This window comes from Bidens hawaiensis, unplaced genomic scaffold, assembly GCF_021521415.1.
Source record: "Bidens hawaiensis isolate Kalapana, Puna unplaced genomic scaffold, B.hawaiensis_p1.1 tig00028319_1, whole genome shotgun sequence".
Classification (NCBI taxonomy): domain Eukaryota; kingdom Viridiplantae; phylum Streptophyta; class Magnoliopsida; order Asterales; family Asteraceae; genus Bidens; species Bidens hawaiensis.
Genome location: NW_027494623.1, coordinates 173,126 through 187,522, shown reverse-complemented (window position 1 = coordinate 187,522; position 14,397 = coordinate 173,126). Strand labels below are relative to the sequence as shown.

Here is a 14,397-nt window from a genome sequence, read left to right as displayed (position 1 = left end):
GTTTTTGAGTGAATTAAGGAATTTAAGGAATTAGGGCATAAATCATATTGTTTAGGGGATGATGGCCGGAAAGAGGAGAGACAGTGTATTTTTTTTTTCGAGTTTTAATGTTTTATTTTATGGATATAAAAGGGGTATGTGATTAAAAGAAAAAATAAATAAAGAAAATAATGAAATTACCAAAGTACCCTTGACTTAACGGACAAAAATAAACGGGGTTAGAAAAAAGTACTAAAAGTGCAAGTTTTAGAAAACTGAAGTAGTCATTTGCAAAAAATTCAAAAATGGTACTAAAGTTGCGTAATTGAACAAACCACATGTATGAAAATGGCACTTAACTCAATATCTGTCATACAATGAATAATTGGCTACTATGATGTTAAAGTGTTTAAAAAAGAGAAATTCTTTAACTAATAATTACGTAAAACTTACTCATAAAACATGTCACGTGTAACATATTTTCCAGTTGTTACAAGGCTAAGTGCGCGAGTTGTTGGAATCCCGAGACTATAAATCGCTTCACTGCAACTGCGTATACTACTACGAAGAACCGCTAAACCGTCAGCAAACCGACTGTATGGAGTCTTTCCGGCACCCTTTAACTGAAGCTCCCACCTTTGAGACTTACAATTCACAAGCTCACCAAGTGTTATGGCCCGCCCATCACCCAATTGACCTGCCCACGATCCAAACTGATGACCGCCATAACATTGAGCATAAGGTAATCTGAAAGTAAGTAAACATATTTACTTTTAAGTTGTAAATTTGTAATTAACTTTCCGTTTATTAATAATAAGTGGTGCTTACTCCTTACCCTCCTACTAAAGGGGATGCCTCGGTGAACAGAAGTGGAAAATCTGGTCTTTCAAATCTGTAACATAATTATAAATAAATATTAATATGTAACTGATTTAGAAAGGAAATACTAATTAGGAACTAAGAAACTCACTCTTTAGGATCTAAATCAAGAATTTCTGCAACTGATTCTGACCATGCTACTAGTTTAGGGTTGTCCACTTGAACAGAAGGGGCTACTTTTGAATAGCACGCATGATGCACCTAAAATTTGTGAAATTATACAACCCAAATAACTTAATTACAATCCAGAATGATTCAATGTCAAGTGTTAAGATCACATACAAACAATTCATATCGTGAGACGCGTACAAATAACTAGAGTATCTGCATTTTTTGAGCTAGAGCATAGTTGTCGATAGCGCCCATAGCGAATAACGTAGCATAGTGGCAGGTTAGCGCTAAGTGATCTTTAGCGACCAAATAGCAGGAAATACCGACCATCTGCCTTTTACTTTTTTGTTTTTATTTTATAATCTCTTTTGATGGTATTTATTGATTATAATAGCTATTTTAGTGGTATTTATTGATAATATTGATTATTACTGTGGAGTACTTCAGTGTAAAACATTAAAAAAAATTCTAATACCATATCTTTAAACATCAAATAGCGCCCGCTATTTCATCACTATCGCAATGTAGTGTATAGGTAGGTTGTCGTAATTGACCGTTATTCGCTATTGACAACTATATTTACAAAGTTTTGCACTAGAGTAATTAACTACAAAAAAATACTCTCTTTAGAATAATAATAATAATAATAATAATAATTACTCTACTTTTTGTAGTGTAATTACTCTAGAATAGTAATTTCATATGTAGCCCTAATTTCCTAATTTCAAAAGGCAATATCTAATTCTAATTATAAATATTTAGTGTCTAATTCTAGGGTTTGGAATAAGTGCATTTGAATTCAATTCAATCTCAATCAATAAAATCAGCAAATAATAATAATAATAATAATAATAATAATAATAATAATTGACCTGGCGCGGCATGACATCTGTGCGAGGATCACCAGGCAGCTCACGAACAAAGGAGTGATCCCAGAGAATTGCCGGTTCTTGTCTATCAGCACACTTCTATGATTATGGGTTTTTGCATTTACTCATCTAACTAGTGATTTACCCGCGCGTTGCGCCGTTGAACTTGTCGGTAAATCCGGGTGTGATACTGGCGTGTCAACGCGAATTAGGTAGGTATTGGCACTTGTATTGTATAGCGTATCATACAAAAAATTAGCATATCTATTCGGTCGGTAAACCGGTCCGTTAGTTCCTTGGCATTGGAAAACACGAGCGTTACGACGGTGAGTCAACATGACTTCGGTCATCATTAGTTACGTTCGTTACGGTATAGACAATGTTGGTAAACCCCAAGAGTTGAAACCCAACTAAATTCATCAAATTAACATATAAAAAAATATATATTTAAAACGACATTTATTCGGTCGGTAAAACTGGGCGGTAGTAAAACCCAAGCTTGTTGTTCCCGAGCATATAGACGGTAATTCTGCGTTAATTCGGTCGGTTTCGGTTACGCTCTTTACGATATCGGACCTAAATCAAAAACAAAAAAAATATAAAATTGAGGTGGACCAATAGGGGTGCCATCGGTCGATAAAACTCTTGTGTTGGTAAAACACGGGTGTTTCCATCATGTTCGTTACAATTTTGGTCGGTTTAAGCTACGTTAGTTACGGTACCGAAACTAAAACAAAAAAATAAAACTGGTGTTCAGTCGGTTACCGTTACGTTTTTATGGTACCAGAATTAAAAAAAAAAACAATTTTAATCGTAGTTCCGCCACTTAGCCCAATTATAGGTTTGTGGCCGAGCGTCGAGGCGGTAATTCAGCGTGAATTCGGTCGGTCTCTACTACGCTCGTTAAGATATCGGAAATAAAACAAAAACAAAAAGAAGTATAAAAATTGAGGTGGACCACTGGGGTGATGTCGGTAAAAAACTCGGGTGTTAGTAAAACCTAGGCGTTTCCATCATGTTCGTTAAAGTTTTGGTCGGCTTCATATACGTTAGTTACGCGACCGAAACTAAATTTTTTTTGGTGTTCGGTCAATTACCACTACGTTTCATATGGTATTAAAACTAAAAACATAAAAAATATAACAAAATTAATAGACTAATGTGATGCTGTCACTTGGCCCAATCACGGGTCTGATGTCACCCCATTGGGCCTCAATGTTTTTTGGTTTTTTTTTTGTTATGTTTTAGTTCCGAAACCGTAACGAACGTGATCGAAATCAACCGAAGTAAGACAATGTTTGGGGTGACATCAGTCGATGAAACTTGGGTGTTGGTAAAACCTGAGCATTATCGGCCCCAGGGCGTTGAAGCGGTTAGGCTACGCGACAGTTGCAGTGCCAGACCTAAAAACACAAAATAAGGGTGTTGGTGAAACCCGAGCATTTTTGGGCCGACGTTAAAACTGTCAGTCTACGTGACGTTGGTCGGTAAAAGGAAAAAAATACAATAACAAAGTCAAATTGCAAAAATCGGAAAAAACAATATAAAAGAACTTAAATATGATCTTATGGCCCGGGTCTCATTTACTCAATACCCATGTACAAAAAGGAAAAATGAAAAAAATAAAAAACAATAAGAAAAACTTAAATATCATCTTGTGGCACCGACTGTGTGTTACAGTTATATTAGATAAAGATAAAAGGTTGGTAAATTAATAAATTAAAAGGTTTTTTTTTATTTTTTTTTATTTTAGAAGGATATGTTTGTCCTAATGGAAAGTTTTGATTTGAGTAAATATGCAATAAAGAAAAATTTAGAAGAGGATATTTTAACAAGTAACGCAGTTCAAGCCAAAACAAGTCAACCAGTTTGAGATTCAAACAATCATTTTCACAGTCCAATAGTACGATATGAAACATAAAACCTTAACCGGCCGTCAAACATTTGTTATAATTTTTTTTCTAGTCTTGGAAATATGTAATGATGTGTTTGCACTATAATCAGAAGTTATTTAAATCTTTATAAATTTTTTAAATACAAACCAATGATATTTAACAAAAAACCAAACCAGCCGGTCCGTCCAACCCACCCAACCCAGTCGGTTTGTCGTTTCTCAAAACTGTAGTTAGTAGTTCAGGCTGTTCAGCCCAGAATTTTTGTTATAACCAGCTAAACCGGACCATGAAAACCCCTAATTACCACTCAGATCCAAATAACAAGTCCAACACATGCTTGACTAGACACGGCACCGTTATAGTTACATCTCAGATCCAAACTTGAACCCGGGCTTCCCCTCTAGTAGTTTACCCTGGGTTCATAATTGGAAGGAAATGTTTATGCAGAGAAACATAGGAATAGCTTGATGCAGATACTGCTGCTAAATAACCTTTCCTCGATGTCTCCAACAACGGTTTTGTGACCTAATCACGTATTATTATTACTATGATTATGCATTTGTTAAGTAACAAAACAAATTACGCTATATTTTTGTTCATGAATAGGTCAACGGTCAACCTCTGGTCCGTTGGCAAGTGAGTGGACTAAAATATCAATGCTACCAAAATCTTGCTTTACAGATTCTGCAACTTCCTGAATATAACCAAAATTAGTAAAACCTGTACACAATTGGAAAACTATAGTTTTAGTGGAACATTATAATTTAGCATGCACCTGCACTGTCCAGTTACTTGCTCCAGCATAACGTTTATTGGCTTTGATCTGCATAAATGATTAAATTCACATCAATACAAGTCAATGATATGGATTTCATTGTTTGAACACATTGTTATGACAGTTGTATTATACTATATTATATAAAAACACTACTAACATCTTCAGGTACATCCTCAGTGTTGGGAATTTCGGTTAAAGGCCGTTACTTGGCGTGCAAGGTTAAGTAACGAGATTTAAGGAGTGGATAATTATAGATAATTAAATGTGCTTAGATTTAATTGTTAGTATAATTATCATGTCCTATTATTTAGCAATCCTAGTTGTAGTCTAATTGTGATAGGTTAGATTATAAATACCCGTGCTTGGGGTTAGAGATTGTAATTAGTTAATTGAGTTTTGTTAAGTTTCTCAATAATAATATTCGTGTTTGGGTGTTAGCCAAATTAACGAGTCCGATTTCGTGTTCAATACCTGGTACCAATTCCATTAATTGGTATCAGAGCCGAAGAAGGACCTGTGTTGAAGCCGGAGAAACCTGTGACGTGAAGATCTCCGACGGGCAATTTTATTGTCGTTCAATCCCTGCAACCGGCGTTCAATCAATTCGACAGTAGCAGCATCCAAACCCGCGACGTGAGGGGAAAGCAGCAACGATCGATTGGGTTTGTCGGCGGTAATCGGCGTTCTCAAACCTGTGTTCATCGGACCTGTGGTCGGAGTAACTGTGACGTGAGGGAACTTCCATCGCGGTGTTCGAGACCTGTGTTACAAGACCTGCAGTCGGAACTAACCCGCGACGTGAGGGTCCGAGCAGTGAGCAGCAACAATCGGCGATCGGCGAAAGGGATTTTGTTTGGTCGGCGTCCTGTGCATACGTAGAGTTGGGTGGAGTTGATTTAACTTCTCACGTTTGAGATAATAATTTATTCAATAAAGTGAATTGTGAATTCAATTCAATTTAATGGGCCGAAACGAAGAAGTTGGAGAAACATGCTAAAGCCTGCGAAGAGAACCAACATGTTTTTGTCCCTCTGGCTTTTGATACATTTGGCTCCTTGGCACCGGAAGCTATCCGTTTTCTAACCAGGGTCCAACAGGTTGTGCATAGCAATGTGTCGACTCCAAAGGGGCAGGGGTATGTCTTTAGCAGGTTAGGGTTTGCAATTCAGAAAGGGGTGGCGGCGCAGCTTGTTGTCCGCCTACCTGCTATATTGATGTAATATATATGTTTCTACATATTGGAACCCAATTTTTGACACATCTAAATAAAGAAGATGAGTATATCTGAAAAAAAAAATCAAGATTATTGATAAATTATCAATAATTCACCATACAAATATTTGAGTAAGTGATAGGATGGCTCAAAAGTAAATTGTGATTTTAAGTCTATTGAAAGAGAATCAGTTGTATTTGTATCTGAAAACGAAAGGCGTGTTCGGATTAGATTCGGAACTGGTTTAATCGTGTAGGCTGGAAAAATTGAACCAGTTACACAAAGAATTTTTCAAAAACTTATAGTCGTAGAACCAAGATGGGTGACGCGAACCAAGCGAAAAAGGAGACGATCTCCGGGTCGTTTCAGTGTCCGCGTTTGACGAAAACAAACTACACGATTTGGAGTATGCATATGGAGGTTATTTTTGGGATTCATGGAGTTTGGGATGTGATTGACCCGGGCTCTAATGACGCGAAGCAAAATAACATCGCGAAGGCGCTTCTGTTTCAGTCGATTCCCGAGGAACAGATACTTCAAATCGGTAATTTTAAATTGGCAAAAGATATGTGGGATGCCATAAAGTCAAGAAATATGGGCGCGAAACGTGTGAAGTATGCTAGACTTCATACGTTAATACGTGAATTTGGCGGTATGATGATGAAAGAAACCGAAACCATTGACGAGTATACCTCGAGAATGACCGCGATCTCTTCTAAAGCAGCCACACTTGGACAACCGTATGAAGAAAGGAAGTTAGTCCAGAAATTCTTCACAAGCCTGCCGAGCCGGTTTATCCAAGTTGAAGCATCCCTCGAGCAAGTGTTAGACCTTAAAACAATCGGTTTTTAGGATGTTGTCGGGAGGTTGAAGGCTTATGAGGAACGTATCAAAGGGCATGTGTTGCGTTCTGAAGAAGGTAAACTTTTGTTTAATAATTCTGAATCCTCTTCGAGTTCGAATCAGTTTTCACACGAATCGAGTAGGGGGGCGGGAAAGGTTCGAATCGAGGACGTGGTAGTGGACGTGGTGGTGGACGTGGGAGTCAGAACCGTGGTTCACAAGGTGGGTCTAACGAAGGGGATAAACGAAAGGGTAAAAAGGATTACTCGGGAGTTCAATGCTTTCGTTGTGATGAATTTGGTCACTTCGTTTCGAAGTGTCCGGTACGAAGGAAAGAGAGACAAGCACATTTGGCCGACGCAAAAGAAAAAGACTCGTCCCTCTATATGGTGCAGTGTGTTCAAGAAAAAGTGTACTTGAATGAACAGAAGGTTATACCAAAAGATTACGAGAGTGGTTCGAACGAACAAGACTTGTGGTATTTGGATAACGGTGCGAGCAACCATATGACGGGTAATTTATCTTTATTCTCTGAGTTAAATAAGCGTGTTGGTGGCAAAATTAAATTTGGAGATGGGTCTTATGTTGATATTTGCGGGAAAGGGTCGATATTGCTAGTCGGTAAAACGGGGGAGCAACAATTATTGACCGACATTTATTATATTCCTAGTTTACAAAGTAATATTATTAGTCTTGGGCAAGCAACGGAAAGTGGTTGTGATATTCGTATGAAATATGATTACTTGTTGATGTATGATGATCAAGGAAAATTGTTGATGCGGGTTACTCGATCCAAGAATCGTCTTTATACGATAAAATTAAAGACGGGGAAACCCGTGTGTTTACAAGCCCGGATTGATAAAGAGAATTGGCTTTGGCACGCGAGACTAGGACACCTAAATTTCGAGTCTATGAAACAAATGGTTAAATATTATATGGTCATTGGAATGCCAAAGTTGATCAGGAAAATCAAATTTGTGACTCGTGCTTAGTCGGGAAGCAAACGAGGAAACCGTTTTCGAAGTCGGCGACTTTTAGAGCAACCCGAGCGTTGGAACTAATCCATGGAGATTTATGCGGGCCCATTACTCCTAGTACCATAGTCGGAAATAGGTACGTGTTCGTCTTGATAGATGATTTTTCTCGTTTCATGTGTACTTTTCTGTTGAAGGAAAAAAGTGAAGCTTTCGACACCTTCAAGCGATTTAAAGTCATGGTGGAAGCGGAAAATAATGGGAAAATCAAGACGTTTCGAACCGATCGAGGGGGAGAATTTACTTCTCGTGATTTCAATCGGTTCTCAGAAAACGAGGGGTTTATTCGGCATTTAACTGCTCCATATACACCTCAACAAAACGGTGTTGTCGAGAGGCGGAACCGCACGATATTGGATATGACTCGAAGCATATTAAAAGCGAGACAAGTTCCGAATTATATGTGGGGTGAAGCGGTGAGGCATTCAACCGACGTGATTAATAAAATTCCAACTCGAGCGTTAAAAGACAAAACACCGTATGAGATGTTAAAACGAAAGAAACCGGATCTTAAATTTCTTAAAGTTTTTGGATGTGTCGCGTATTCAAAAATAGTTGCGGGAAATATTAAGAACTTAGACGATCGTTCGAATCGTTTAGTTTATCTCGGGAGCGAGAAAGGTTCGGCGGCGTATCGTTTATACAATCCATCGACTAGGAAAATTGTTGTGAGTCGAGCGGGTGACACGGATTTTGACGAAAAGCAAAGTTGGAATTGGGGTAAAAGTACCGAAACAATCGACGAGGAGGATCGAGCACCTGGCATGTTTTGGGTTAACTTTGGTGATGAAATTGACACCGGAGAAGGAACCGTTAATACCGAAAACATCGGGTCGAGCCCTGAGTCGAACTCTACGAGTTCAAGTGGTGACGGGGGTGAAGAAGACGATAAAGAACCGATAGTCGAAAATGCTCCAACAAGCCCGGCTAGTAGAAACAACACGGTTACACCTGAGCCGGATGTTCGGAGATCATCTCGAGCCACGGTTACCCCGGTACATTTTAATGATTATGTCTTGAATTCGAGTATAATTGATGAAGATTTGCTATTGCTTGCGGATGATGAACCGGTTTGTTTTGATGATGCAAAATCGAATCCGGAGTGGATGAAAGCAATGCGTATCGAGGTTGACTTGATAAATAAAAATAATACGTGGACATTGACTGATTCACCATGTGATGCAAAGACGATTGGTTTAAAGTGGGTTTTCAAGGTTAAAAGAAACAGGATGGCTCGCTTAATAAACACAAGGCGAGACTCGTGGCAAAGGGTTATGTTCAGCAACCCGGAATCGATTTTGACGAGGTTTTCGCACCAGTGGCTAGACTCGAAACGGTCCGTCTATTGTTATCTCTCGCAGCGAATGGAGGTTGGGAATTGCATCACCTCGATGTTAAATCCGCGTTCCTACATGGCGAGTTAAAAGAACAAGTTTTTGTTTCTCAACCGCTTGGTTTTGTTAAAAAGGGTGAAGAACACAAAGTATAAAAATTATCCAAAGCGTTGTACGGCTTAAGGCAAGCTCCGAGGGCGTGGAATACAAAGTTGAACAGTATTTTGTTAAATATGAAGTTTCACCGGTGCATAGAAGAACAAGCGGTATACCGAAAGAAACTTGGAACCGATCTTTTAATAGTCGGTGTGTACGTTGACGACTTGATCGTGACGGGTTCAAATTTAAACTTAATAGTGGAGTTTAAGCGCGAGATGGCTTTAAACTTTGAGATGTCGGATTTGGGAAAGCTAACTTATTATCTCGGAATTGAAGTTTCACAAAGCAAGGATGGGATAAAAATTAAGCAAGAAGCGTATGCGAAGAAAATTTTAGCAGAAGCGGGAATGGAGATTTGCAATCCTGCTCAAATTCCATTGGATCCGAGCATAAAAGTTTCTAAATTTGAAGACGAAGAAGATTTTGATGCTACGAGATATCGAAAGATTGTTGGGTGTCTCCGGTACCTGTTACAAACTCGTCCTGACTTGGCGTATTCGGTCGGAATCGTAAGTCGGTACATGCAAAGCCCGAAGCAATCTCATGCAACTCTTATAAAACAAATTCTTCGTTATATTCAATGTACTCTTGGTTTTGGTATTTCTTACACTCGTGGGAAAAACGTGTTACTTGGTTATAGTGATAGTAGCCATAACATTGACCAAGACGATGGCAGAAGCACTACGGGGCACGTGTTTTATCTTGGGTCTTCACCAATTACTTGGTGTTCTCAGAAACAGTGCACGGTTGCACTCTCATCGTGTGAAGCAGAGTACATGGCGGCAAGCGCAGCCGCGTGTCAGGTGGTTTGGCTAAGAGACTTGATAAGTGAGTTATTCGACAAGGAAATTCAAGCAGTGGTGTTACGCATCGATAATACATCAGCAATAGCACTCGTGAAGAATCCGGTTTTCCATGGAAGGACCAAACATATTAAATCTCGGTTTCACTACATTCGAGAATGTGTTGATCGTGAAGAAGTAAGTGTTGAGCATGTTAGCGGTGTTAAGCAATGTGCCGATATCTTGACTAAGGCTCTTGGGAGAATCAAGTTCAAGGAGATGCGAGAATTACTTGGAGTTGAAGACTTGTCGGTTTCGAGTTCGAAATTCCGGGGGTGATTGTTGGGAATTTCGGTTAAAGGCCGTTACTTGGCGTGCAAGGTTACGTAACGAGATTTAAGGAGTGGATAATTATAGATAATTAAATGTGCTTAGATTTAATTGTTAGTATAATTATCATGCCCTATTATTTAGCAATCCTAGTTGTAGTCTAATTATGATAGGTTAGATTATAAATACCCGTACATTGGGGTTAGAGATTGTAATTAGGTAATTGAGTTTTGTGAAGTTTCTCAATAATAATATTCGTGTTTGGGTGTTAGCCAAATTAACGAGTCTGAGTTCGTGTTCAATACCCGGTACCTATTCCATTACTCAGGGTTATCAAAAACGGCATCAAGTGGATAAACTTTAGTAATCTCCATCAAAGAACCATCTGGTAGTCTGAAAGAATGGAAGATGACGTTATTCATTATAAATTTCCACTTGCTATTGTACTAACGTTGAAAATAAGTTAATATCTTACACCCGTGATGCGTCAAATTTGCCCCTGCGTAGGCTCATTTCAAATATGTTTAACGCCTACATCAAAAGGTCAAAATAGACAAATTAGAAATAATAACTATTTTTTATATATTTAGTATTTATAATTTTTATATATAACAAAATATGTATTATTTAGTTACTTTTATCATAATTTTATATATAATAGCAATTATTATATAAATATATACTAGTATATTAAATACAAATTATATAACTACTACACTCGTTTAGGCTTGCAAGACGGATCGAGCTCAGACTCATTTAGTAAACAAGCTTATTTTTAAGCTCCGGCGTGTTTTAGCTCGGATTTGAGCTTTTAGCTGCCCGATATCAACAAGCTCACGAGCGGCTTGGTTCGTTTACACCCTTAGACTAGACCCATAATTTGATATACATGCATGCACACATCTATGTATATATAACTAACGTGTCAATTATGAATTTTTTAATACTCCATATCGAAGTTTTATATAATTTACTATAAAACGATTACAATAAAGTGACAGGCAAACGGGCAACAAGCTGCGCCGCAACCCCCTTTTGAACAGCAAAGCCAATCCTGCTAAAAACGAAGCTTTGGGACCTAGAAGCTGAAGAGGTTCCGTGTACGACGCGCTGAACCCTACTCAAAAATTTCACAGCCTCTGGAGCCAGAAAACCAAATGTATCAAAGGCAAATGGTAGAAAGACATGTTGATTATCTAAACAAGCTTTCTCGTGTTTAACAACTTTGCCCGATTCAGCCTTCAACGCAGCCTGACCCACAACAAACCCACGGTCCCTGAGCCCAACAAGAGGAGACACTCCTGTAAGATCCACACAGGCGTGTTTCCCCCCTGCTCACCCGAACACAAGAATATCAGCTGGTCGTAAAGTAGACCTCCTTTCAAGAGGATCCGTGATAAAGTTAACAGGGGCCTCCTTTTTAGCAGAAATCCCTGCCCGTTTAAGAACATCACACAGAACATCCCTAACCAGATCATGTCTGTATTTAAAGCCAGGCAATTCTTTGCAATGCACCGCATGGTCACCAAAAGAATCCAAACAGACCTTGCGACAAATTGGGCAAGGTTCATCCGTCGGGAACATAGGGATCATTAACCGGTACTTAAGGATAGCCCGATACTCCAAACCCGACATACGTTGGCCTAATCCTTCAATGGGGATGGCCGTTAGAAACTCCTGAGCCCGAGGAGCCCGAAGGCATTCAAACACCGCCTTTTGGTGAGGGGATAGATCAAACTTCACTTCTAAACTCTTGACGATTCCACTAAATAAGGCACTCACCACAACATGTTGGGCTTTAGGGGGGGACGGTGTCCTCATTAGAGAACCCGCTAAGATCAAAATCTGGAAGTGAAGTACGTAAGCGATCCATCGCACACCCATAATCAGAGTCCAACCCATAAATATCACAACCCCGAAGAATATGGTCTTGCAAACACCACGATTGTGCTCTCGAAGCCACAAAAGCATATGTAGATACATCCTCGGCCGAACAGAGACCCAACCCCCCATAACGGATCGGAAGTGATGCCAACCTCCATTGGAGATCCCCAAAGAACGGACCTCCACAAACCACGATGTCCTCAATCGCCCTTCGAAGACCATTGTCAAATATAGAAACAACTTCCCCCACATACATAGGTTGGCATGTTCTCAAACCGAACAAAAGCTTGGCGACTCCCATACATGAGCGAAGCAAAAGAAGCTCGCATTGAGGATCCCGAAGTCTTGGGAGACAGCTCATCAGTTCCACAGCGCTAGATGCCCTTTTCATAGCCAAACTGCTGATAAACCCCGCATCCTGGCTTACAGCACCACCAAGGAGTTTCACGCCAAGCACCGGCCTTCCAATCCCGCAAGGGAACAACCCCTTCTGTGCCTTCACCCCATTGCATGTTGGCCAAAATAACTCTGTTTTCTTAACGTTTAATTCAAGACCCAAACGAGGCCCCTCAGACCTGATAATATCTAATGCTTTGGCTACCTCTCTAGTATCCCCGATAATCGTGCCATCATCCAAGTACCAAGCATGAAAGAGAAGCTTGCACCGATCTCTGATTTGGTGAACAAGTAGGTGCAAAGCTAAGGCAAAAAGGAGAGGCCCAAGAGGGTCCCCCTGTTGAACCCCAGTGGTGGATTTAATGAAAGTATCACCCACATATAACCTAACCGACTGCCCATATAAAAAATCCACCCAAAGAGAAATGGAAGGACATCGACTCCGAACCTCATGTAGAAGGGTCGTCCTATCTACTAAGTTGAAGCCATTGGAGAAATCAACAGTAAGCATAGCCAATGACCCATCCGAATGAAACTGATTTAGAAACCTGTTCGCGCTATGAAGCACGGCCTCTGCCCCACTGGGGACTCCCACCCCAAATTGAAAGTCACCGAGGTATTTAACCATCTCCTTCCCGACACCCCTCATAGCCACCTTAGAGACCAACCGCCTCCAAATGGCCCCAACGGCAATAGGTCTAATCCCATTGTCCGGTTTAAGCAACGGCGTAAGTGGGGCAGACGCAACAAACTCTGCCAACACCTTAGGACACCTTCCCCCGAAAAATAAATTAACCACCACAGAGATAATATAAATGTGTGAATAGAAATAATATAACTACAGCTACAATCTTAAGCTATGAATAGAAATAATGCATGTAAAAACAGAACATGTGTGAATTTCAACCATTTTGACCCATTTGACCTGTGTTTTTTTAAATAACTTTTTTTTTCTTTGACCAAAATGAGTTTAACTACTTTACTTACAGGCACCCACGTTCCAACAAGAATTTCAGCACCCGCAGCAGCTAAAGATTTTGCAATAGCCCAACCATATGTCATCGGCAACACCGGCGATAATTGCCCTTTTACCTTCACATTACAATTAACAAATAACATAACCATTATGGCATCTTCCGTTTAGAAAACATGAAATACAAGGATCCAACTTATTCGAACCTTTTAAGTCAATGGACAGCTGGGAAACAGGCTTGCTTCCCGAAGCTTCCGACATTGACCTTGTAACAAACTTTTGAAACCTAGGACGAGTTGTTGTGGATTTATGATTAAGCTTTAGAACCGATGACAGATGAGACGAACTGGTAAGCTTAGATGACAAAGTTCTATCAGACTCATGTACAAAAGTTGCCATTGTAACCCCAAGACTTCTTTGTGTAAGAAAAACGGATGGCCTTGCAGTTATTTGCAAAGCTGAAGCACCAATTGCCATCATTTTGAGTGTATGCAATCTAGCAAAGAAGCATAATTGAAGTTAAAATTTTTTCATAAAATGAAAAATGTGAATTTGTACATATAGAACAAACAGTTAAAGAAAAAACCTATTATTAGTATTATATGAGGATTACAAATAATGTAACCAACTGTGAATTTATAAATATAGAATTGAAGTTTAACATTTGGCTCAAGTATCACTGCTGAATGTGAGGGAGATTGGTAAAATGCTGCTTAGCCTACTGTTAACTGCGTTTATTACTTTATTATGTATTATACTTATACTTATTTTGGGATTGGATCAAATACAAATGACTTTTATCGTGGAAAGTGTAAACATAACTAGAGTAATTATGTTAACACTAGAGTAATTATCATTACACTATAACTTTTGAGCTAGACTAATTATTGTTACACTATATTATTTTTTATAACATACTCCGTAATTACTCTAGTTCA

The 14,397-nt window shown here is 39.2% G+C and overlaps 2 protein-coding genes and 1 long non-coding RNA gene across 3 annotated transcripts; all 3 read right to left on the bottom strand.

The window, feature by feature from the left end:
• Positions 1–377: 377 nt before the first annotated feature.
• LOC143576850 (uncharacterized) lies at positions 378–1,893 on the bottom strand. Its single transcript, XM_077060856.1, has 4 exons — positions 1,842–1,893; positions 950–1,059; positions 815–871; positions 378–726 (listed from the first exon to the last, which is right to left on the bottom strand). The coding sequence occupies exons 1-4, from the start codon at positions 1,851–1,853 to the stop codon at positions 429–431; spliced, it is 477 nt and encodes a 158-aa protein (XP_076916971.1). The 5' UTR covers positions 1,854–1,893; the 3' UTR covers positions 378–428.
• A 2,266-nt stretch (positions 1,894–4,159) lies between these two features.
• On the bottom strand, positions 4,160–4,566 carry LOC143576849 (uncharacterized). Its single transcript, XR_013143007.1, has 3 exons — positions 4,509–4,566; positions 4,353–4,427; positions 4,160–4,258 (listed from the first exon to the last, which is right to left on the bottom strand). It is a non-coding gene; the product is annotated as an uncharacterized LOC143576849 (long non-coding RNA).
• Positions 4,567–10,526: 5,960 nt separating this feature from the next.
• Positions 10,527–13,958, bottom strand: LOC143576841 (enoyl-[acyl-carrier-protein] reductase [NADH], chloroplastic-like). The gene is made up of 3 exons (XM_077060850.1): positions 13,474–13,958; positions 10,682–10,737; positions 10,527–10,599 (listed from the first exon to the last, which is right to left on the bottom strand). Exons 1-3 carry the CDS (start codon positions 13,609–13,611, stop codon positions 10,527–10,529), a joined length of 267 nt encoding a protein of 88 aa, XP_076916965.1. The 5' UTR covers positions 13,612–13,958.
• Between the last annotated feature and the right edge of the window lie 439 nt (positions 13,959–14,397).

Coding starts and splice junctions, on each gene's coding strand:
- LOC143576841 (XM_077060850.1), bottom strand. CDS start 13,611: ATGGTTATGTTATTTGTTAATTGTAATGTGAAGGTAAAAGGGCAATTA. Junction 10,738..13,473: donor TTGTTGGAACGTGGGTGCCT/GTAAGTAAAGTA, acceptor CTTTTGATGTAG/GCGTTAAACATATTTGAAAT. Junction 10,600..10,681: donor AAATTTGACGCATCACGGGT/GTAAGATATTAA, acceptor CCATTCTTTCAG/ACTACCAGATGGTTCTTTGA.
- LOC143576850 (XM_077060856.1), bottom strand. Junction 872..949: donor CTTGATTTAGATCCTAAAGA/GTGAGTTTCTTA, acceptor ATTATGTTACAG/ATTTGAAAGACCAGATTTTC. Junction 727..814: donor GCATCCCCTTTAGTAGGAGG/GTAAGGAGTAAG, acceptor ACTTACTTTCAG/ATTACCTTATGCTCAATGTT.